This window comes from Aquarana catesbeiana, linkage group LG03 (genome assembly GCF_042186555.1).
Source record: "Aquarana catesbeiana isolate 2022-GZ linkage group LG03, ASM4218655v1, whole genome shotgun sequence".
In the NCBI taxonomy this organism is placed as follows: domain Eukaryota; kingdom Metazoa; phylum Chordata; class Amphibia; order Anura; family Ranidae; genus Aquarana; species Aquarana catesbeiana.
Window position 1 is genome coordinate 171453171 of NC_133326.1, and position 25591 is coordinate 171478761.

A 25591-nucleotide genomic window follows, 5' to 3' on the forward strand; every position below is an offset into this window, starting at 1 on the left:
ATGTATACTGTGTTCCTGCAAAGCGGGAACATGGATTCATGCCTTCCCCTTGTAAAAGCACTGCCCCCACAGTACACAAACACTGGCTAGGAACGCAGTTAAAGTGATACTAAAGTCTCTTTTTTTTATTATTTAAAAATAACAAACATGTCATAGTTACCTGCTCTGTGCAGTGGTTTTGCACAGAGCAGCCCAGATCCTCCTCTTCTCGGGTCCCTCGCCGACGCTCCTGGCCCCTCCCTCCTGCCGAGTGCCCCCACAGCAAGAAGCATGCTATGGGGGCACCAGAGCTGAGCCACTGTTCTGTGTGTCTATTCAGACACGGAGCCATAGTTTGGCCCTGCCCCCTCTCTCTAGTCATTGGCTCGCTGTCTTTGACAGAAGCAGGAGCCAATGGCGCCCCGCTGCTGTCTCAGCCAATGAGCAGGGAGAGTCCCAGGCAGCCAAGTGTCTCATGCAACATCACTGGACTGGGGCTGCTGCACACGGAAAGGTTTTTTTATCTTATGCATAGAATGCATTAGGATTAAAAACCTTCTGACTTTGAAACCACTTTAACCCTTTTGATCATTAGTACAGTGACAGTGCATATTTTTAGCACCGATCACACCAGAAAGGCAGAGGGAGATTAGGGAAGTAAACAAGTGGCTGAAGAGCTGGTGTAGTAAGGAGGGGTTTGGGTTCCTGGAGGACTGGGCCGACTTCTCAGTCGATAACCGGTACTATAGAAGGGACGGACTGCACCTAAATGAGGAGGGTGCAGATCTGCTGGGAATGAAGATGGCCAAAAAGTTAGAGGGATTTTTAAACTAGGTGATGGGGGGGAGGGTCCAGAGACAGTGATAGCCAGCGCGGAAGATATTCCAAAGGGTAGTATTGGGGGCATTAGTGGTAGGTTAACCAAAGCACAAAAACACAAGGTGAGTATAGTAGCAAGTCCTAGTTGCAATCTTGAAACACCCAATACGAGGACAATATGCGACCGGTCTAAACTATGTGGCATGTTCACTAATGCCAGGAGCATGGCGGACAAGATGGGTGAACTAGAGATACTGTTGTACAAGGAGGATTTGGATTTTGTGGGAATTTCAGAGACCTGGTTCAACAGCTCTCATGATTGGCTGGCAAACATTCAAGGGTATACCCTATACCGCAAGGATAGAGAGGGTAAAAAAGGGGGAGGGGTATGCCTATATATCAAGAATAATGTACAAGTGAATGTGAGAGATGACATCACTGAGGGAGCTAGGGAGGAGGTGGAATCTTTATGGGTAGAGCTCCAAAGGGATGAAGCTAAGGGGAAAATAATACTGGGAGTATGCTATAGGCCCCCTAACCTGAGGGAGGAAGTGGAGACGGATCTCCTATCACAAATTGGATTAGCAGCAAGGATGGGAAGTGTTATCATAATGGGGGATTTTAATTATCCAGACATAGACTGGGCGGAGGGAACCGCGCATTCATTTAAGGCTCGCCAGTTCCTTAATGTCTTGCAGGACAATTTTATGGGTCAGATGGTAGACGCACCAACTAGAAATAAAACATTACTGGATCTACTGATTACCAACAATACAGACCTGATCACAGATGTGGAAATACGGGGCAATTTAGGTAACAGCGATCACAGGTCAATTAGTTTCAGTATAAATCACACAAATAGGAAACATGAAGGGAACACAAAGACACTGAATTTCAAAAGAGCCAACTTCCCTAAACTACAAACCTTGCTAAAAGGCATAAATTGGCATAAAATATTAGGAACAAAGAATACGGAGGAGAGATGGGTTTGCTTTAAGAGCATATTAAATAAGGGCATTAGCCAATGTATCCCATTGGGTAATAAATTTAAAAGAGCAAACAAAAATCCTGGATGGCTTAACTCCAATGTAAAAATGCAGATAAAAGCAAAGGAGAAGGCCTTCGAAAAATACAAGGTTGAGGGATCATCCTCAGCATTCAGACTTTATAAAAAATGCAATAAGAAATGTAAGGGTGCAATTAGGACGGCTAAGATAGAACATAAAAGACACATAGCGGAGGAGAGCAAAAAAAAATCCCAAGAAATTCTTTAACCACTTGAGCCCCGGACCATTATGCTGCCTAAGGACCAGAGGTCTTTTTCCAATTTGGCACTGCGTCGCTTTAACTGCTAATTGCGCGGTTATGCAATGCTGTACCCAAACGAAATTTGCGTCCTTTTCTTCCCACAAATAGAGCTTTCTTTTGATGGTATTTGATCACTTCTGCAGTTTTTATTTTTTGCGCTATAAACGGAAAAAGACCGAAAATTTTGAAAAAAAATGATATTTTCTACTTTTTGTTATAAAAAAAATCCAATAAACTCAATTTTAGTCATACATTTAGGCCAAAATGTATTCGGCCACATGTCTTTGGTAAAAAAAATGTCAATAAGCGTATATTTATTGGTTTGCGCAAAAGTTATAGCGTCTACAAACTAGGGTACATTTTCTGGAATTTACACAGCTTTTAGTTTATGACTGCCTATGTCATTTCTTGAGGTGCTAAAATGGCAGGGCAGTACAAAACCCCCCCAAATGACCCCATTTTGGAAAGTAGACACCCCAAGGAAATTGCTGATAGGCATGTTGAACCCATTGAATATTTATTTTTTTTGTCCCAAGTGATTGAATAATGACAAAAAAAAAAAAAAAAAAAAATATTTACAAAAAGTTGTCACTAAATGATATATTGCTCACACAGGCCATGGGCCTATGTGGAATTGCACCCCAAAATATATTCAGCTACTTCTCCTGAGTACGGGGATACCACATGTGTGGGACTTTTTGGGAGCCTAGCCGCGTATGGGACCCCGAAAACCAATCACCGCCTTCAGGATTTCTAAGGGTGTAACTTTTTGATTTCACTCTTCACTGCCTATCACAGTTTCGGAGGCCATGGAATGCCCAGGTGGCACAACCCCCCCCCAAATGACCCCATTTTGGAAAGTAGACACCCCAAGCTATTTGCTGAGAGGCATATTGAGTCCATGGAATATTTTATATTTTGACACAAGTTGCGGGAAAGTGACACTTTTTTTTTTTTTTTTTTTTTTTTTGCACAAAGTTGTCACTAAATGATATATTGCTCACACAGGCCATGGGCCTATGTGGAATTGCACCCCAAAATACATTTAGCTGCTTCTCCTGAGTATGGGGATACCACATGTGTGGGACTTTTTGGGAGCCTAGCCGCGTACGGGGCCCCGAAAACCAATCACCGCCTTCAGCGTTTTTAAGGGCGTGAATTTTTGATTTTACTCTTCACTGCCTAACACCGTTTCGGAGGCCATGGAATGCCCAGGTGGCACAAACCCCCCCCAAATGACCCCATTTTGGAAAGTAGACACCCCAAGCTATTTGCTGAGAGGCATGGTGAGTATTTTGCAGCTCTCATTTGTTTTTGAAAATGAAGAAAGACAAGAAAAAACTTTTTTTTTTTTTCTTTTTTCAAATTTCAAAACTTTGTGACAAAAAGTGAGGTCTGCAAAATACTCACTATACCTCTCAGCAAATAGCTTGGGGTGTCTACTTTCCAAAATGGGGTCATTTGGGGGGGTTTTGTGCCACCTGGGCATTCCATGGCCTCCGAAACTGTGATAGGCAGTGAAGAGTGAAATCAAAAATTCACGCCCCTTAGAAAGCCTGAAGGCGGTGCTTGGTTTTCGGGGTCCCGTACACGGCTAGGCTCCCAAAAAGTCTCACACATATGGTATCCCCGTACTCAGGAGAAGCAGCAGAATGTATTTTGGGGTGTAATTTCACATATTCCCATGGCATGTTTGAGCAATATATCATTTAGTGACAACTTTGTGCAAAAAAAAAAAAAAAAAAAAAAAAATTTGTCTCTTTCCCGCAACTTGTGTCGCAATATAAAATATTCCATGGACTCGACATGCCTCTCAGCAAATAGCTTGGGGTGTCTACTTTCCAAAATGGGGTCATTTGGGGGGGTTTTGAACTGTCCTGGCATTTTATGCACAACATTTAGAAGCTTATGTCACACATCACCCACTCTTCTAACCACTTGAAGACAAAGCCCTTTCTGACACTTATTTTTTACATGAAAAAGTTTTTTTTTTTTTGCAAGAAAATTACTTTGAACCCCCAAACATTATATATTTTTTTAAAGCAAATGCCCTACAGATTAAAATGGTGGGTGTTTCATTTTTTTTTTTCACACAGTATTTGCGCAGCGATTTTTCAAACGCATTTTTTGGGGAAAAAACACACTTTTTTAAATTTTAATGCACTAAAACACACTATATTGCCCAAATGTTTGATGAAATAAAAAAGATGATCTTAGACCGAGTACATGGATACCAAACATGACATGCTTTACAATTGCGCACAAACGTGCAGTGGCAACAAAATAAATACATTTTTAAAAGCCTTTAAAAGCCTTTACAGGTTACCACTTTAGATCTACAGAGGAGGTCTACTGCAAAAATTACTGCCCTCGATCTGACCTTCGCGGCGATACCTCACATGCATGGTGCAATTGCTGTTTACGTTTGACGACAGACCGCCGCTTGCGTTCGCCTTAGCGCAAGAGCAGGGGGCGACAGGGGTGCTTTTTTTTTTTTTTTTTTTTTTCTTTATTATTTTTTTGCTTTTTTATCTTATTTTTAAACTGTTCCTTTCATTTTTTTTTTTTTTAAATCATTTTTATTGTTATCTCGGGGAATGTAAATATCCCCTATGATAGCAATAGGTAGTGACAGGTACTCTTTTTTGAAAAAATTGGGGTCTATTAGACCCTAGATCTCTCCTCTGCCCTCAAAGCATCTGACCACACCAAGATCGGTGTGATAAAATGCTTCCCCAATTTCCCAATGGCGCTATTTACATCCGGCGAAATCTAAGTCATAAAATGCTCGTAGCTTCCGGTTTCTTAGGCCATAGAGATGTTTGGAGCCACTCTTGTCTCTGATCAGCTCTATGGTCAGCTGGCTGAATCACCGGCTGCATTCTCAGGTTCCCTGTTGAGACAGGAGAGCCAGAGAAAAACACGGAAGACGGTGGGGGGGGGGGGGGGCATTCCCTCCCACGGGTTGTAAAGGCAGTCTAGAGGCTAATTAGCCGCTAGGATTGCTTTTACATGAAAGCCGACCGCTGGCTGAAAAGAATGATACCAAGATGATACCTAAACCTGCAGGCATCATTCTGGTATAACCACTCAAAGTTGTGAATGGCGTACCTGAAGACAAAAAAATGGTTAACAATAAAGCACAGTAAACAATAAAGTATAAATAATTACATACCTGAAAAACAAACATGATAAAACATAATAACAATAACAATAACAATAACAATAAAACACTGCAGAATAGAATACAGTAAAAAAAGAGCAGAACAATAGAGAGAGAGAATAGAGAGAGAGAACAATAAAACGACAACTATTTTTTTTTATTTTATATATATTTTTTTTTTTTTTACACTTTTTTTGTAACTAACTTTTATAACTGTAACCGGTTCCAGGTTCGGGTCTCTCAAAATGCGATGGCATCTTGGGAGACCCTGTGAAAGTGTGCCTAGTCTGTGCAATGCTGTACCCTACGCTAATACTCAACTAGTGTATGGTAGCGTTCAAAACATTCACCAATGCAAAGACCAGGATTGTCAGGACAGAAGGGACAATAATAGCGGGTGTCACGCCTATATCCGCGTTTGCTGCAGACACAACATCTTTTTGGGGGGGGTTCGTTGGGTAGGGGTACTCGGGAGCACATAAAAATGCCTCTCATGCAGCCGACTGCATTTCGTTGGGGGATGTGAATGGGGGAAGTACGGGCGCTGCAGAAGTGGTGGTTCCCAATTAGGATTGGCGAATGCAGCAGGAAGGGCACTATGGGCACGACGGGCCTGTGTTTGTCTTTTTGGTGGCAGCGGGACACTACTTGTGCTTGTCACCTCACCAGCTTGAACTGCACTTATGGGACTCGCCACGTCACCAAGTGTTACTGCAGTGCTGGTTTGACTACGACCGGGGTGTACTAGGCCGCTGGTGCTTGCCAGTTCAATAAAAAGCTTCCAAAAAAACTGTTAGCGATCGCAGGGATCAGGCCTGACTCTGCAAACGCTGCAGTTATGCGTTTAGTGTTTTGTAAGTGACAGTGATCGATCGATACTGCACTTGGGTGGGCTGGACTGGGCCGGGCGGAGGGGCAAAACGCAGGTGCTAGCAGGTATCTGGGTTGATCCCGCTAACACTGCGTTTTTGGGAACCCTAAACTGCTGGGGACGCTAGTATAGATCTGATCTGATCGGATCAGATATTGATCCGTTCAGATACTATACCACTAAAGGAGGCGTATGCTGCGTGCGTGGGTGTTAGTGGTACTGGCGCTAACCTGACGCTGCCTGGGGCCGGTGCTTGCTAGTTCACCAAAATGCTACCAAAAAAACTGTTAGCGATCGCAGGGATCAGGCCTGACTCTGCGAACGCTGCAGTTATGCGTTTAGTGCCTTGTAAGTGTCAGTGATCGATCGATACTGCACTTGGGTGGGATGGGCTGGGCCGGGCGGAGGGGCACAACGCAGGTGCTAGCAGGTATCTGGGCTGATCCCGCTAACACTGCGTTTTTGGGAACCCTAAACTGCTGGGGACGCTAGTATAGATCTGATCGGATCAGATATTGATCCGATCAGATACTATACCACTAAGGGAGGTGTACGGTGCGTGCGTGGGTGTTAGCGGTACTGGCGCTAACCTGACGCTGCCTGGTGCTTGCTTGCCAGTTCACCAAAATGCTACCAAAAAAACTGTTAGCGATCGCAGGGATCAGGCCTGACTCTGTGAACGCTGCAGTTATGCGTTTAGTGTTTTGTAAGTGACAGTGATCGATCGATACTGCACTTGGGTGGGCTGGGCGGAGGGGCAAAACGCAGGTGCTAGCGGGTATCTGGGCTGATCCCGCTAACACTGTGTTTTTGGGAACCCTAAACTGCTGGGGACGCTAGTATAGATCTGATCAGATCAGATATTGATCCGATCAGATACTATACCACTAAGGGAGGCGCATGCTGCGTGCGTGGGTGTTAGCGGTACTGGCGCTAATCTGACGCTGCCTGGGGCGACGCATATCACCGCCGGGCGATCAGGGGGCTAAACCTTTATTAGGTAATAAACGGCGGGTGCCCTGACACTATAAAAAATAAACGAACTAACCTGCGTCACCCGTAACGGTTATACGGTGATCAGTGGTGAAAGGGTTAACTAGGGGGCAATCAAGGGGTTAAAACATTTATTAGATAGTATATGGGGGTCCCTGTCACTATAAAACGCTGACGGCGAACCTAAATATTTACCTCACTAACTATCGTCACCAGCGACACTAATACAGCGATCAGAAAAATGATCGCTTAGCAACACTGGTGACAGGGGGTGATCAAGGGGTTAAAACTTTATTAGGGGGGGTTAGGGGGGTACCCTAGACCTAAAGGGGGGTGATACTCACTGTCCCAACACTGTAACTGTCACAAACTGACACTATGCAGTAATCAGAAAAAAAAAAAAAAAAAAAAAAAAAAAACCTGCTGGTGTCAGTTTGTGACAGGGGGGGGGGGGGTGATTGGGGGGGGATCGGGGGGCGATCGGGGGGGGGATCGGGGTGTTTTGTATGCCTGGCATGTTCTACTGTGTGTGTGTGTGTTGTGCACTCACATTGATGTCTTCTCCCCTCGGCGCTGGAACGGAAAATACCGAGCCGAGGGGAGATGACATCATTTCCTTTGCTGCTGTTTAGCATACAGCAGCAAAGGAGTGTTCCCATTGGCCGGCGGCGATCGCGAGGGGGGGGCCACGAACGGATGGCCTCCCCCTCATCTCGGATCGCCGGGGAACAGAACGGGACCGCTTCGGGCACCGGGGGGGGGTCCGATCGGACCCCCCACCCGCGAGAGGCAAATCACGTACATGTACGTGATTTTGCCTGCCCGTGCCGCCTTGCCGACGTAAATCGGCGTTAGGCGGTCCTTAAGTGGTTAAGTATCTAAACAGTAAAAAAGGGAGGACAGACCATATTGGCCCCATAAAGAATGAGGAAGGACATCTGGTTACAAAGGATGGGGAGATGGCAAAGGTATTGAATTTATTCTTCTCCTCAGTCTTCAGGAGTGAATCGGGGGGCTTCAGTAACCAAAACTGCAGTGTTTATCCTCATGACACAACACAGGAAGCACCTACATGGTTAACCGAGGACGGAATTAAAATTAGACTTGAGAAACTTAACATTAATAAATCACCGGGACCAGATGGCTTGCATCCGAGGGTACTTAGGGAACTCAGTCAGGTGATTGCCAGACCGTTGTTCCTAATTTTTACAGACAGTCTATTGACTGGAATGGTACCAGCTGATTGGAGAAAAGCCAATGTAGCACCAATATTTAAAAAGGGCCCAAAAAACATCCCTGGGAATTACAGACCAGTTAGCCTAACATCAATAGTATGTAAACTCTTGGAGGGGATGATAAGGGACTATATACAAGATTTTAGTAATAAGAATGATATCATTAGCAGTAATCAGCATGGATTCATGAAGAATCGTTCTTGCCAAACCAATCTATTAACCTTCTATGAGGAGGTGAGTTGCCATCTAGATAAAGGAAGGCCCGTAGACGTGGTGTATCTGGATTTTGCAAAAGCATTTGACACAGTTCCCCATAAACGTTTACTGTACAAAATAAGGTGCATTGGCATGGACCATAGGGTGAGTACATGGATTGAAAACTGGCTACAAGGGCGTGTTCAGAGGGTGGTGATAAATGGGGAGTACTCAGAATGGTCAGGGGTGGGTAGTGGGGTTCCCCAGGGTTCTGTGCTGGGACCAATCCTATTTAATTTGTTCATAAACGACCTGGAGGATGGGATAAACAGTTCAATCTCTGTATTTGCAGACGATACTAAGCTAAGCAGGGCAATAACTTCTCCGCAGGATGTGGAAACCGTGCAAAAAGACCTGAATAAATTAATGGGGTGGGCGACTACATGGCAAATGAGGTTCAATGTAGAAAAATGCAAAATAATGCATTTGGGTGGCAAAAATATGAATGCAATCTATACACTGGGGGGAGAACCTCTGGGGGAATCTAGGATGGAAAAGGACCTGGGGGTCCTAGTAGATGATAGGCTCAGCAATGGCATGCAATGCCAAGCTGCTGCTAATAAAGCAAACAGAACATTGGCATGCATTAAAAGGGGGATCAACTCCAGAGATAAAACGATAATTCTCCCGCTCTACAAGACTCTGGTCTGGCCGCACCTGGAGTATGCTGTCCAGTTCTGGGCACCAGTCCTCAGGAGGGATGTACTGGAAATGGAGCGAGTACAAAGAAGGGCAACAAAGCTAATAAAGGGTCTGGAGGATCTTAGTTATGAGGAAAGGTTGTGAGCACTGAACTTATTCTCTCTGGAGAAGAGACGCTTGAGAGGGGATATGATTTCAATTTACAAATACTGTACTGGTGACCCCACAATAGGGATAAAACTTTTTCGCAGAAGAGAGTTTAATAAGACTCGTGGCCACTCATTACAATTAGAAGAAAAGAGGTTTAACCTTAAACTACGTAGAGGGTTCTTTACTGTAAGAGCGGCAAGGATGTGGAATTCCCTTCCACAGGCGGTGGTCTCAGCGGGGAGCATTGATAGCTTCAAGAAACTATTAGATAATCACCTGAATGACCACAACATACAGGGATATGTAATGTAATACTGACACATAATCACACACATAGGTTGGACTTGATGGACTTGCGTCTTTTTTCAACCTCACCTACTATGTAACTATATGTATTAGTGTCACTGGTTCTGAAAAAAAAGTGTCAAAAGTGTTAGTTAGTGTCTGATTTGTATGCTGCAATGTCGCAGTCCTGCTATAAGTCGCCGATCGCCACCATTAATAGTAACAAAAAATTTTAAAAAATGACATACATCTATCCCCTAGTTTGTAGGCACTATAACTTTTGCGCAAACCAATCAATATATGCTTATTGGGATTTTTTTATCAAAACTATGTAGCAGAATACATATTGTCCTATATTGATGAAGAAATTAGATTTTTTTTAACATCTTTACATCTTGTTTTTGGATGTGTTTTTTAGCAGAAAGTAAAAAATATTGTTTTGTATTTTTTTCCGAAATTGTTAGCTTTTTTTGTTTATAGCGCAAAAAATTAAAAAATACAGTGGTGATCAAATACCACCAAAAGAAAGCTCTATTTGTGGGGGGGGGGGGGGGGACATAACATTTATTTGGTTACAGTGTCACACGGCGGCGTAATTGTCAGTTAAAATAATGCAGTGACATATCGCAAAAAATGGCCTGGTCATCAAGGGGGGTAAATCTTCCAGAGCTGAATCGGTGAACCTGTCACTTTACTGTGAATTCACCACTCGTCTACCTTCCTGTGCTCCCTACCACCCCTTTCACCCATCATAGCCTCAAGTAGAAAGCCTTTTGAAGGCTTGGTGCCAGTCTGTATTGCAGTTTACAAAGGGAACTTTACTTCCACCCTTATGTGACAATAATTGAGCCTATCTGTTGGACACTCAGGAGCTGTGCAGTCACCATGAAAGGAAGCGTCACATGCTCCCAACACCTAGAAGTACCTGGAAGGACACCTGGTGAACAGGATGTAGAAGTGCACAGGCAAAGTAGTATTAGGACCAGAGGCGACGGGCTATAAAGATAACCTATTTTTTCAACCTGGATGGAAAAAGTGACAGGTTTATTATAACTTTAGTCTATAATTTTTATAGACTAAATTTTACCTGTATCTGAGTTATGGATTCTTCATTAATGTCGCCATCCACCACTTCTGTGGTGGCAGTCATGGTCACCTCAAAGCTCGGGTCATTTTCTGACATTAAAACATACAAAATAGTTTAAATTAATTCAAAGCAGCATAACCAATGACACATAAAAACCTCAAGTGAATGTTTTCTCAGGTGAAAGGAAATGAACTAATATCTTGCAATTACAGGAATTACAGATTGAGTGCACCAACCCAACTCAAGGTTGGCATTTAAACACACACCACCTACTTTCCACAATGTAAATGTCTCCCAGTACCAAATTCTAATGATGTGTTTTCGAAAGCAATGTTTCAAACAAAAATACATTTTCTATAAAGTTTTGTGGTGTAGCTGGAAATGACTGTTGGTGAAACCAATAGCCACACTACCAATCAATCCCGCACTCCCTTTTGCCTCATCCACTTTCTAGGGTCACAGAACTATGTAAGTGGCTGCCAACGGATTGGTCACATTCTCTGCAGTTTACAATTAAAAAAGGAAGCGGCACATGGGTGCAACATAATATTATGTATTGTAGGCTTCCTGGTGTTTTTTTTTTTTTCCCATGTCTGGGGCTCTCCTTTAATTCCTTTTAACAAATCATGACATATTGGGGGGGTTATTTACGAAAGGCAAATCCACTTTGCACTACAAGTGCAAACTACAAGTGCAGAGTGCACTTGAAATTGCACTAAAAGTGCACTTGGAAGTGCAGTGGCTGTAATTCTGAGGAGTAGATCTGAAATGAGGGGAAGCTCTGCTGATTTTATTATGCAATCATGTGCAACCTAAAATGCTGTTTTTTATTTTCCTTGGATGTCCCTCTCAGATCTACAGCGACTGCACTTCCAAGTGCACTTTCAGTGCAATTTCAAGTGCACATTGCACTTGTAGTTTGCACTTGTAGTGCAAAGTGGATTTGCCTTTAGTAAATAACCCCCATTATTCGTTATATGTTGCGATGTGAAAGATCACCAGTGAAGCTGAATTATGTTATGGAAGCAATCATTTCATTTTCTGCTACTAGTGTGTTTTGCTCAGCATTAAAGATAAGGAATTCCTGGTACCATTTTGAGGACAATGCAGGATCAAATTCCCATCGAGGTCCTGTGTGAGCGTTAGGGAGCTTCTTGTGGTTTGAAGTTTCACTCTTCCAGACTCTTCTTCACCTGTGCTCATACTCAACCTGCAACAAGAACATAAAACTGCTGACACGTAATATAATGGCCACATAACACAGCAAGAAAGTCATCACTTGCCAAAGACATAAACAATAACTAGAAGTAACATTTGATGGGTGCCCAATGGACTCTTATTTTCTAATAAAGTTTCTACAGTACCTGCTGTAAGTGAAAAGTTTTATAAACAGAGCTGACACAAGAACATATGTAATCACATTTAGAAATCATCAAAGGATGAGTTCACTTTTTTTAAAGTTTTATTTATGCAATAAGCAGCGGGCAATCTTAAATATAAAAGGTGTAACAAACATGTTATACTTACCTGCTCTGTTGCAGTGGTTTTGCACAGAGCAGCCCGGATCTTCCTCTTCTCGGGTCCCTCTTGGGCTCCGCTGGCCCCTCCCTCCTGCTGAGTGCCCCCAGAGCAAGCAGCTTGCTCTGGGGGGCACCCAAGCCACCGCTCCGTGTATCCATTCAGACACTGAGCCCTGGCCCAGCCCCGCCCCCTCTCTCTCTCCTCATTGGCTCACTGACTCTGACAGCAGCAGGAGCCAATGGTGCAGCGCTGCCGTCTCAGCCAATGAGGAGGGAGAGTCCTGGGCAGCCGAGACATTTCTGCAACATCACTGGATCGAGATGGGCTCAGGTAAGTATTGGGGGGGCTAAGGGGGTATGCGGCACACAAAAGGCTTTTTATCTTAATGCGCAGAATGCATTAAGATAAAAAACCTTCTGACTTTACAACCACTTTAAGCGTATATTAGCTTTCTAATTATCTTACCTGTATAGGAGGGAAGTTTTTTTCCATTTTCAGTAGGCAAGTGCCTACACTCAGAGAGAGACAAAGAAGACTAAGCAGCACTAGACATATGCAGAACAAAAAATTTGTTTAGCTTTGTTATTTAACCACTTCAGCCCCGGAAGATTTGGCTGCTCAATGACCAGGCCATTTTTTGCGATACGGCACTGTGTCGCTTTAACTGACAATTGCGCGGTCATGCAACTCTGTACCCAAACAAAATTGACATCCTTTTTTTTTCCCCACAAATAAACCTTTTTTTTCTGTTGTTATCTGATCACCTCTGCGGTTTTTATTTTTTGCGCTGTAAACAAAAGAAGAGCAACAATTTTGAAAAAAACACAATGGGGTTTATTTGCGAAAGGCAAATCCACTTTGCAGTACAAGTGCACTTGGAAGTGCAGTCTCTGTAGATCCGAGGGGGACATGCAAGGAAAATAAAAAACAGCATTTTTGCTTGCACATGATTGGATGATAAAATTAGCAGAGCTTCCACTCATTTCAGATCTTCCCCTCAGATCTACAGCCAGTGCATTTGTAGTGCAAAGTGGATTTAACTTTAGTAAATAACCCCAATATCCTTTACTTTTTGCTGTAATAAATATCTCAAAATTAAAAAAAAAGTTAGTTTAGGCTGATATGTATTCTTCTACATATTTAAAAAAAAAAAAAAAAAAAAATCGCAATAGGCGTATATTGATTGGTTTGTGCAAAAGTTATAGCGTATACAAAATAGGGGAAAGATTTTTGGCATTTTTATTATTTTTTTTTGTTTACTAGGAATGGGGGCGATCTGCGATTTTTATCGGGACTGTGATATTGCGGCAGGCAAACTAGACACTTTTGACACATTTTTGGGACCATTGACAATTATTCAGTGATCAGTGCTATAAAAATGCACTGATTACTGTAAAAATGTTACTGTCAGGGAAGGGGTTAACACTAGGTTGCGATCAAGGGGTTAAATGTGTTCCCTAGGTGTGTTCTAACTGTGGGGGGAATGGGACTGTCTAGGAGGAGACAGATCGGTGTTCATACTTAGTATGAACACACAATCGGTCTCTACTCCCCGGAAAAAAACGGGATTTGTGTGTTTACACACACAGATCCCGGTTTTCGCTCTGTCACGAGCGATCGCGGGTGCCCGGTGGGCGCATTGGCTCCGGGTACACACTGCGGGCGTGCGCGCCCCTAGTGGCCAAAAGGCGAAGCGACATAAGGTAACATCGTTTCACCCATCCGTGCCATTCTGCCGCAGTAAAACTGTGGCGGCTGGTCGGCAAGCAGTTAAATAATTTAGTTTAGTTAAATTTGTTTATTCGTTTTCAAATTCGATTAGTAATTTTCCAAATTCGGAAAATTCTAATTCTATTGTATATTATTATATTGTTTTTTCTATTCTATTCTTTTATTTTCTATTCTATTCGAATTTCAGAAGTCAGTTATATTCTATTATAGTCTATTACTTTTCTATTCTATTCTCTTATTTACATCACTCAACCCATGCAACCTCCCGACACATGAAAGTTCACCCCCCTACTCCAGCGTCCCAGGGTATACCCTCTCCCCTGTATCCCACCTTAAACCCCAATCCTACCCTGCTATACAATACAGTCTCCAATGCACTAACTGCTGATATGGTCTCATGAAAAAAAAAAAAAAGTCCACATACAGGATGTAATCCAAAAGAGCCCATTTAATGAAAGTATGGTGTTCAAATCCCCTTGGGCCAGCTGTCCTATAAGTCTCTATCTCCTGGGTGTGTATGATGGAAAGTATTATAGTGTGATATCCACTGGTTGGTGTAGCCCATACATGGAGCTAACACCCTGTGGAGATGGTAGGGGTGGAGAATGCTAGAGATCTGTAGGAGCTGTAACCTGTGGGTGTGGGAGGATTTGAACACCATTCTTTAACTGAATGGGCTCTTTTGGATTACAACCTGTATGTGGACTTTTTTTTTTCTTCATCAGACCATTAGTGTATTGGAGATTGTACAGTGGAACCTTGGTTTACGAGTAACGCAGTTAACGAGCGTTTTGAAAGACGAGCAACTTTTTTTTTTTAATTCTGACTCGGTTTGCGAGTGTTGTCTTGCAAAATGAGCAAAATTCAAGCTAATGGGCGGTGCAGTACCACATTTGGCCAGAGGTGCGGGGCGCCGGGGACACTCGGAACAGTTCTGAGCCATTTGGAAATACTCGGAATGACTCAGAAATACTCGGAAATAAGTGTTTCTGAGTCTTTCCGAGGCTCTCCGGTGCCCCCCCCCGCCTCTGGCCACATGCGGTACTGCAAGTAATAGAAGTCAATGCGAAACAAATTATCTTCGTTTCCATTGACTTCTATGGGGAAACTTGCTTTGATATGCGAGTGCTTTAGATTACAAGCATTCTCCTGGAACGGATTATGCTCGGAATCCAAGCTTCCACTGTATTTTATAGGAGGGTAGGATTGGGGTTTTAGGTGGGATACAGGGGAGAGGGTATACTTAGGGACACTGAAGCGGGGGGTGGGCTCTTTCAGGTGTCGGGGGGTTGCATGGGTGGAGTGGTGGAGTTTGGGTGTAAGAATGGGGAGGGATTTTAGGGGATTACAGACGCATGTGAGATGTTTTTTGTTAATTTTTATGTCCAAATAAATATTTCCTGCTATAGTAGCATAGAGGTGCTGTATCTTTTTTGGTGTTTTGTTTTGGTAAATTTGAATGCACCTCCCTACTTTGGGTTAGCACTGTGCAGGTTTACCACTCCCAGGATTTTTCTATAGGGTTTTTTTGAACATAATAACCATACCTGACGGATGCCCTTGTAAGCTGGATATCACTGGAGAAGACAATGCTTACATTCAGGTCTTGCACTGAGCGGCTGCACTCTTTCATTGCGAATACAGGAGTTCGGCTGCTCAGCACAGATGCCAATCAGAGAATGGTTTGCGTTTTCCGAAAGAATGTAAAGCACTCTCTGATTGAACAAGATGAGAAGGTAGGGTGGTGATATCACACTCTCCACTTCATCCAATCAAAAAACACTTATTATTCATTCAGAAAAATGCAAAGCTGACCTCCTGTGTTCATAATGCTGGAAAGCAGCCTGGACCCAGAAGAAAGTGGAGATCACTGAAGTAGCGAGGTCTGTTTTAGGGATTTCCAGCTTCCAGGGGAATCGGTCAGGAATGGTAAAGATATAGCTGGATCAATGTAACTATTTATAACATTCCAATGCTGCAAATATTCTTTTACTAAAACAAATTGGTTGCAATGGTACTTTGTATTTCAGTGCTGCAATTAAATTCTCTCCAAAAAAATGTTGTAGTTGTACTATGGTTTTAGTAGATTTTCTAAAGAGCTGCCCTGAGAGGGTGCACTGCATCATTAGCATACTGCGGAAATGTATCTAAAGCCAAACTAAAATTGAATCAATTTTTGTTAAGTTCTCGATAAAGTGGTGAGTGGTTAAAACTTCTGTCAGTTCTCCCTGCTGAACAGATTCAACTTTTCTATTTTTTCTGGTGACAATGGTGAGGGAAAATCCACATTGTTGAGCTGTCAAACACACAATATAGTGTAATCCAATGGGGACACTTGTTCCGATGACGCCTGTCTAAACATGTTCCCTTACTTTGGAGAGATATCTTCGTCTTCCTCTTGTGTCTAAATACAAGAAGGCAGTGGGACACAGAAGACCAAAAAAAAAAAAATCTGACAGGAGCTTTCATCCTTGCCTAATCTATTCAAAATTTTTAAAAAATGGCTTTAACCACTTGCTTACTGGACACTTTTACCCCCTTCCTGCCCAGGCCAATTTTCAGCGCTGTCACTCTTTGAATGACAATTGCGAGGTCATACAACACTGTACCCATCTGAAATGTTTATCACTTTCTTCACACAAATGGAGCTTTCTTTTGGTGGTATTTTATCACCACTGGGTTTTTTATTTTTTGCTAAACAAACAAAAAAAGACTGAAAATTTAGAAAAAAAACAAAACAAAAAGGTTTTCATAGTTTGTTATAAAATGTGGCAAACAGGTAATTTTTCTCCTTCATTGATGTGCGCCGATGAAGCTGCACTGGTGGGCACTGATAAGGCGGCACTGATCAGGAGGAACTGATAGGTGGCACTAATGGGCAGAACTGATCAGGAGGCACTGATAGGTGGCACTAATGGGCATTGGTAGGCACTGCTTAGCAGTACTGATGGGCACTGGTAGGTGGCACTGTTTAGCAGCAGTGGCTGTCGGTGAGTGGGACCGATGTCTATTCTACATGAGCCGGTAATCAGCTTGTTTTTTTCTCCTGTTAGCAAGAGGACCAAAAAAAACTGATTACTGGCTTCTTTTTACATCATGTGATCAGCTGTCATTGGCTGACAGCTGATCATGTGGTAAAGGGCCGGGATCAACCCTTTACTCTGATCTGGGATCAGCCGCAAGCTTTAGCGCAGGCATCAAGTGGTTAAATATACTTTAACCACTTCATTCCCGGGGCACTTTCACCCCCTTCCCATCCAGCCCAATTTTCAGCTTTCAGTGCTGTTGCACTACTGTTCCCATATGATATTCTTTTTTTTTTGAGACAGATAAGGCTTTCTTTTGGTGATATTTAATTACCCTGGAGTATTTTATTTGTTAAAGAGGGAGTCCACCTGAAAAAAAAAATTATTAAAAGCCAGCAGCTACAAATACTGCAGCTGCTGACTTTTAATAAACGGACACTTACCTGTCCAGGAGTCCAGCAATGTCGGCAGCCGAAGCCGAGCAATGGCTCGCCTCTCGGCTGCTGCCGCCGCCAATCTCATTGAGGGAATCAGGAAGTGAAGCATTGTGGCTTCACTTCCCGGTTCCCTACTGCGCATGCGCATCCTAAGTGGTCCCCGCTATCTCCTGGGACCTGTAGGAGACAGCGGGGGGGGGGGGGGGTGTGCGGGAGGGGGCGTGACTCGCGGGAGTCTATTCCCGGAAGTGGGTGCAGATACCGGAGGGGGGGAGGAATCAGATGAGCGGAAGTTACACTTTTGGGTGGAATTCCGCTTTAAACAAGTGAAAAAAGACAGAAGATTTTCCACAGAGCGTGCCCCAGGAGGCATTGGAGGACCTCCATGGACACCCTCCCAGAACTGGAGGACTGCCCTGTATCCATCTTTCGGCTGTATGAAAAATATATGTAAACCCCAGAAGTATGCAAGACGTATGTAAACCCCAGAAAATTTCTCTTATTTGCTCCATTTTGGTCTGGTAAATAGACCATTGAAAAAAAAAAAAAAAATTAGAAATTTAGAGCTAAAGTTATATTAACAAGCCCTCCTATTTCTTATCTTGCACTACAGAACATTAGACTTTGGTGTAGAGATCTGAGTTCCTGCATAATGATCAGTAAAATATTTGTGTATAGATGCATTTACTGTAAACGCATAAAGATGTGTATAATGGCAATTTATATCCTCTTTGTTTAGACTTAGGCTTAATGTACCCGGGACGTTTTTACAACCTCTCCTGAACGATCTAACTTGACAGATAATAACCAATGTTTAAAATATCCATTTTGCCATGTTTACATGCCGCGTTTAGCCTCATTTGCGTTTAGAAGCGTTTGAAAAAAAAAATTTTTTATTTTTTTAAAAATAGCCAAAAATTAAAAATGCCTGTAAACTAAACGCGAGTTACCGCGTTTAGAAGCGTTTGGCGCTTGAAATGCCTCTAAACTCAGCGTCTGAACTCATTTTTTTGCTTTCCAAAAAAGGCCTCTAAACTCAACTGCCTAAAAACAACATTAAACGAAAACCTGGGCACATGTACACATAAGATAACATTGGATGAGTACAGGGGCAGCTGAAAAATGCATCCAACTGCCTCTGAACGTCCGTTTACCAGCAGCAGTGTACATGAGGCCTAAATGTATGTGTTTACAAACACGCATACATGCGTTTACATGCATAAAGCACATGTTCTTAGATGCAGATTTGGATTCTATGGATCTGAATGCAGTGCAGGCTTACACACCTGTGTCAGATTCATTCTTAAAAAACACTTGTATATGCTGTGTGAATGAAACCTAAAGTCTAGTACACACGGGCCGAATGTTGTCCGGCATCTACCAGTTCAATAGAAACCAGCCAACATTCGGCCCATGTGCATGGCAGCCGGTCCGACAGAAGTCGGCTCATGACCCAAAAAGGTCTGCTGACTGGCTCCCAATCAGCGCTCTCGGCCAATAGCTGAGAGTGCTGACCAGAGTGTTCTAGTGGGGGAGCCGTCCCCCTGTCAGAACACAATAGAACAGCAGGGAAGGTCGCTGTACTAACATAATATTGTTAGTACAGCGTGTCCGACCTGAGCTATCAGCTTTTACTTCGTTCAACCCAGCGGGTTTTCATTGAACTAGTGGTGTGTACTGGGCTTAAGGCACATTCAGCATGTGCATGGACACATAGGGGTTCCTTAGAGGTGCTTTTACAGGCTGAAAAATACAGTGGGGACGGAAAGTATTCAGACTCCCTTACATTTTTCACTCTTTGTTATATTGCAGCCATTTGCTAAAATCATTTAAGTTCATTTTTTTCCACATTAATGTACACACAGCACCCCATATTGACAGAAAAACACAGAATTGTTGACATTTTTGCAGATTTATTAAAAAAGAAAAACTGAAATATCACATGGTCCTAAGTATTCAGACCCTTTGCTGTGACACTCATATATTTAACTCAGGTGCTGTCCATTTCTTCTGATCATCCTTGAGATAGTTCTATACCTTCATTTGAGTCCAGCTGTGTTTGATTATACTGATTGGACTTGATTAGGAAAGCCACACACCTATCTATATGAGACCTTACAGCTCACAGTGCATGTCAGAGCAAATGAGAATCATGAGGTCAAAGGAACTGCCTGAAGAGCTCAGAGACAGAATTGTGGCAAGGCGCAGATCTGGCCAAGGTTACTAAAAAATTCTGCTGCACTTAAGGTTCCTAAGAGCACAGTGGCCTCCATAATCCTTAAATGGAAGATGTTTGGGGCGACCAGAACCCTTCCTAGAGCTGGCCATCTGACCAAACTGAGCTATCGGGGGAGAAGAGCCTTGGTGAAAGAGGTAAAGAAGAACCCAAAGATCACTGTGGCTGAGCTCCAGAGATGCAGTCGGGAGATGGGAGAAAGTTGTAGAAAGTCAACCATCACTGCAGCCCACCACCAGTCAGGGCTTTATGGCAAAGTGGCCCAACGGAAGCCTCTCCTTAGTGCAAGACACATGAAAGCCTGCATGGAGTTTGCTAAAAAACACCTGAAGGACTCCAAGATGGAGAGAAATAAGATTCTCTGGTCTGATGAGACCAAGATAGAATTTGGCCTTAATTCTAAGTGGTATGTGTGGAGAAAACCAGGCACTGCTCATCACCTGTCCAATACAGTCCCAACAGTGAAGCGTGGTGATGGCAGCATCATGCTGTGTGGGTGTTTTTCAGCTGCAGGGACAGGACAACTGGTTGCAATCAAGGGAAAGATGAATGCGGCCAAGTACAGGGACATCCTGGACGAAAACCTTCTCCAGAGTGTTCAGGACCTCAGACTGGGCCGAAGGTTTACCTTCCAACAAGACAATGACCCTAAGCAAACAGCTAAAATAACGAAGGCGTGGCTTCACAACAACTCCGTGACTGTTCTTGAATGGCCCAGCCAGAGCCCTGACTTAAACCCAACTGAGCATCTCTGGAGAGACCTAAAAATGGCTGTCCACCAATGTTTACCATCCAACCTGACAGAACTGGAGAGGATCTGCAAGGAGGAATGGCAGAGGATCCCCAAAAAGACTCATGGCTGTATTCGATCAAAATGGTGCTTCTACTAAATACTGAGCAAAGGGTCTGAATACTTAGGACCATGTGATATTTCAGTTTTTCTTTTTTAATAAATCTGCAAAAATGTCCACAAATCTGTGTTTTTCTGTCAATATGGGGTGCTATGTGTACATTAATGAGGAAAAAAAATGAACGTAAATGATTTTAACAAATGGCTGCAATATAACAAAGAGTGAAAAATTTAAGGGGGTCTGAATACTTTCCGTCCCCACTGTAAGTGCCAAATGCTTGCAAAAGCAGCTATTTTTTAATCCCAGTGTGCATGCAAATTTAGGTTAAAATATCTCTGCTGTGTACTAGATACCCTCTGATGCCTTAAAGTGAAACTAAAGGCAAAACTTTAAAAAATGTTTTTGGATAAAGTAATAGAGGATTATAACCCCTGTCAGTTTTTTTGCCATCTGTGTCCCACAGGTGAAATTTCCCTTCACTTCCTGTCCCATAATCAAAACAGGAAGTGAGAGAAAATCCCTCCAGAGTGAGGAAAATCCCTGGGTGTCACCAGAACTAGTGTCCCCATTGGAATTTTTCCCCTCTTTTACTGTTCTGGTGCCAACCAAAAATGTGGGAATTTCTTTTATTTCACTTTCAGTTATAACAGTAAACAGGGCATATAGAGAGGGTGAACCTCCCTAATGGGGGCACAAACAGCAACGAACAGGTGTTCTAATCCTAAAAAGAAAAAGTTTTGCCTTTAGGCATACCTCCCAACATTTGAACTTCAGAATGAGGGACGCCAGAGGAGGGACAAGACCCGACGGTAAAAAGTAAGCGTGGCCAAGCGCAAAACACATTGCCCGATCCCATCCCAGCTCCATCTATTCCCCCAATCCCATCCCGGCTCCATCCATTCCCCCAATCCCATCCTGGCTCCATCCATTTCCCCGATCCCATCCCGACTCTATCTATTTCCCCGATCCTTTCCCGGCTCCATCTATTCCAGCTCAATCCATTCCCCCTATTCCATCCTGGCTCCATCCATTCTCCCGATTCCATCCCAGCACCATCTATTCCCCGAATCCCATCCCAGCGCCACCTATTCCCCCAATCCCATCCCAGCTCCATCCATTCCCCCGATCTCATTCTGGCTCCATCCATTCCCCCAGTCCCATCCATTTCCCGATCCCATCCCAGCTCCATCTATTCCCATGATCAAATCCCGGCTCCATCCATTCCCCCAATTCCATTCCGGTTCCGTCCATTCCCCCCGATCCCATTCCAGCTCCATCCATTCCCTCGATTCCATCCCGGCTCCATCTATTTCCCCAATTCCATCCCGTCTCCATCCATTTACCTGATCCCATCCTAGCTCCATCCACCAACCCGATTCAATCCCGGCTTCATCCACCACCCTGATTCAATCCTGGCTCCATCCACCATACCCGATTCAATCCTTGCTCCATCCTGATCCAATCCCGGCTCTATTCATTCCCCCCGATCCCATCATAGCTCCATCCATTTCCCTTCCCCAATCCCATCCTGGCTCCATCCATCCCCCCCCCCAGATTCCATCCCAACTCTATCCATTCCCCTGATACCATCCATCCCCGATCCCATCTCTATCCATTCTTCTGATCCCATCCCAACTATCCATTCCTCGTGATCCCACCCCAGCTCCATACTTCCACTGATCTCATCCCGGCTCCATCCTTCCCCCGATCCCATCCCAGCTCCATCCTACCCTCCTCCCCCTCTTTCCAATGCCTCCCTCCTCTGCAAGTCTTGTGTACATAGAAATCATCACAGACCTCAGATCAGCCCCGTTCTGGCAGAGTGATGTGCTGCTCCCCGCCTCCTCCTCTGTGTACAGGAAAACACAGGAGGAGTGGCAGGTTCAGTTCACTCCGCTCTGCACTGTGTGTGTCAGAGGCCATGCAAAGACAGTATAGCTCGTGGCGTGGGGGTAACCATGGCAGGCGTTCCGGGACTCAGCCTTGATTCGGGCCATAGATCAAATTCCGGGATGGTCCCAGCAAATCAGACACGGTTGGGAGGTATGCTTTGAAGTACACTTATCATGAGAGGCATACACACTGCCATTGCTGGCTGCCTTATGGCTGCCTGGCTGTGGCTAGCTTCAATACCTTTGAGTTACAGATGTGGAACCAGCATGTAGCAAAAAAGCGCCACGCAAATTTAAGGAATTATCTCTAAATTTGTTCTGGATCAGTGACTGAAGCAATTGTAGCCAAAGTATTAGCAGAACAGCCAGGGAAATGATGTTTTCAAAACAGAGATCAGCAATAACAGCCTACATAATTATCTTATAACAGGTGTACTTTAACCTCCCTGGCGGTATGATTATTTCGGATTTTAGGTGCTGAAAGCGGTACAATTATTTACATGGAAATTTGGCGTTTTATATTGTAGGTCTGTAAATCTTAACAATAACACACTTAAATCTGTCCAAACCAGAGTCTAGTAGATATCCCGGGTATGATAAAGTTTGAAACACAAAAACATAAATTATAATATAATAAATAAAAATAAATAATTAAAAAAAATTTAAAAAAATAGTAATAAAATAAATTTCCCCACAATTCACTATCGCTCAATTCTGCAAGTGTTCTAATTTACTATCGCTGTTTTCTAGCTGGTCTAAAGCCACTTTTGACGTAAAGGGACACTTTTTGGTTGCTATGGACAATCTCCAGTTTCCAGGCAGAAAGAACAGTATATATCATATAAAACTGCATGCAGGGCATGGGCCAGAGCACTGGGGACAAAAGGGATGTGAAATCATTTCATACAGTACTGTAATCTGTAAGATTACAGTACTGTATGTGTTATGATTTTGACATTTTTTTGAATTTGCCGCCAGGCTCCGCCCCCGTGCGTCGCGCCGCTCGCAGGGAACGGAGCCTGGCACGGAGAGGCTTCGGAGGAGGACGGAGCCCTCGGACACTGCGGGGGACATCGCAGGATCCCGGGGACAAGGTAAGTAACGCCGCCCCAGGATCCTGCAATGCGATCCCGAGTGTGGCTCGGGGTTACCGCTAATGGTACTGAATTTTAACCCCGAGCCACACTCGGGAAAACCGCCAGGGAGGTTAAGCTACCCTTAGCTCCTAAAGTCCCTCGTTACACAACCCCCCCCCCCCCCCCGCCCCCTTTTCAAATTTTTTTTTTTTTTTTTGAAAGTCAGTAGCTACAAGTACTGTAAATGCTGACTTTTAATATTAGGGCACTTACCTGTCCAGGAATCCAGTGGTATCCTGACCCAAGACAATTTTTCAATCAGCTATCGGGTGCTGGCGCTGCCATCTTGACAAAAGGAAAACAGCAGCGAAGCCTTACGGCTTCAAAGCTGGTCTCATACTGCGCATGCGTGAAGCGTGCTGTGCATGTGAATGGGCCGGCTGAGGGGGAAGGGGACTTTCGGCTCAGGTTTGCAGTGGCAAAACCAGTAACCCTTGACCCCCTCCCCCCCAAAAGGTGACAAATGAAGGGGGGGAGCAGACAAGCAGAGCTTACCCATTTTAGGTAGAGCTCCGCTTTAACTTTAACAGGCTAAATAAACCATTGCGGTATACTCTTATCAAAATTAGCCCGTGGGGATTTTAAGGTAATTTTCTCTGTATAATACAGTTTTTAGCAATTTTTTTTTTGTGTGAAAAGGAACCATTTTTGGTCTATGTCTTCTTAGGGACTTCAGGGATATTATTATTTGTTATAAAATATGGTTATTTGCTTATTGATCTACAGGAGTGTGTCTCAACCTTTTTTTAGTCAAGGCATCCTTTATGGACAATTCCGAGACACCCTTTAAAAGTTATGGACAGTCTCAAGGCACCCTTTAAAAATTGTGGACAGTCTCGAGGCACTGCATTCAAAAATGTAAAAAGTCCAAGTAGGACACCCAATATGAGAGGTGCCTTATTCTTCCAAATCAAATACACTTTTGCAAACTGGTACTGACTAGTATTCCAATGTTTCTCTTCTCCCTCAGTTTCTTTCCCCCACTCAGCTAATGTGACCCCACGTCGATGGAGAGGGGCAGGGGAGGGTCAAAGAAGGATACTATGCAGGCGACTGACATCATCCTTATCAACTGGTGATGCCATTAGCCATTAGGACGCCGGCAGCTAGAAGGTTGTAATGCTGCACAATGAAAACCTGTGGCTTAGTGTAACTAAAAGGCAGCCTTCAATCTCATGCCGGCTTGTATACAAATTTTGGGCAATTTTTAGGCATTTTGCCAAAGCACCTTGGTTGAAAAAGGCTGATCTACAAAATAAGGACAATTGATTATACTGTGGGTTTGAGGCGCCCTCTGGAGGACATTTTTGATATTACAATAAGTATAGTACATGGGAGATATTCATATTCCATCTTTAAATGGATGTTTTATACACTAATTCTACATGAACGTAAAACCAATATTTTTTAATGTTGTCACATACAAATCTAGATTTTCTCCCCTCCTAGGGATTAGGTTTAACCCATTGGATTTCAACCAATGCAGCTTTAGAAGAGTGGCAAAATATGTTCTTGTGTGTGGATGTGATACTGCTTTGAGGTTATCCCAAGTGGTATGTATATAAAATACCCAAAATGCCCTCCCTCCAACCCCATTTTTTTCTTTCGTTGATTTGCCTACTAGGGGGAGGTTTGGTGGTCCCCAGGTTCATGGTCGATTTACTCACAAAAATAATAGTAAAAAAGTTTTGTTATGGTGGCGCGTGCATGCATGTATATTTATTAGGTTGAAGATAGATGTACGATACTTTATTAATGTAGTCTGAGGAAGAGGGATGTTTGGGACCCACGAAATGTGTCGTAATGATCGTTGGACCCCCAGATGTTATTACTATCTAGGACTTTAGGAGTGATCTGGCTTGGAAACAACAAAGGATATAAGCAATTTTCTGACGAGTAGAAAAGGGTGTACTGTGAAGCAAATATTTATTCTATGTGAAATACAGGTGAATTGTGTGCTGTCCAATCAGGTCC

The 25591-nt window shown here is 43.5% G+C and overlaps 1 protein-coding gene across 3 annotated transcripts in view; it reads right to left on the reverse strand.

The window, feature by feature from the left end:
• DMTF1 (cyclin D binding myb like transcription factor 1) overlaps nucleotides 1-25591 on the reverse strand; it is a 93318-nt gene that overhangs the window by 56552 nt on the left and 11175 nt on the right. For all 3 annotated transcript variants that reach the window (XM_073619537.1, XM_073619539.1, XM_073619538.1), the window contains exons 2-3: nucleotides 11879-11997; nucleotides 10788-10876 (exon numbers count right to left, since the gene is read on the reverse strand). In XM_073619537.1, the coding sequence (XP_073475638.1) occupies nucleotides 10788-10876; nucleotides 11879-11997 (208 nt within the window). The remainder of the gene's footprint in view (nucleotides 1-10787; nucleotides 10877-11878; nucleotides 11998-25591) is intronic.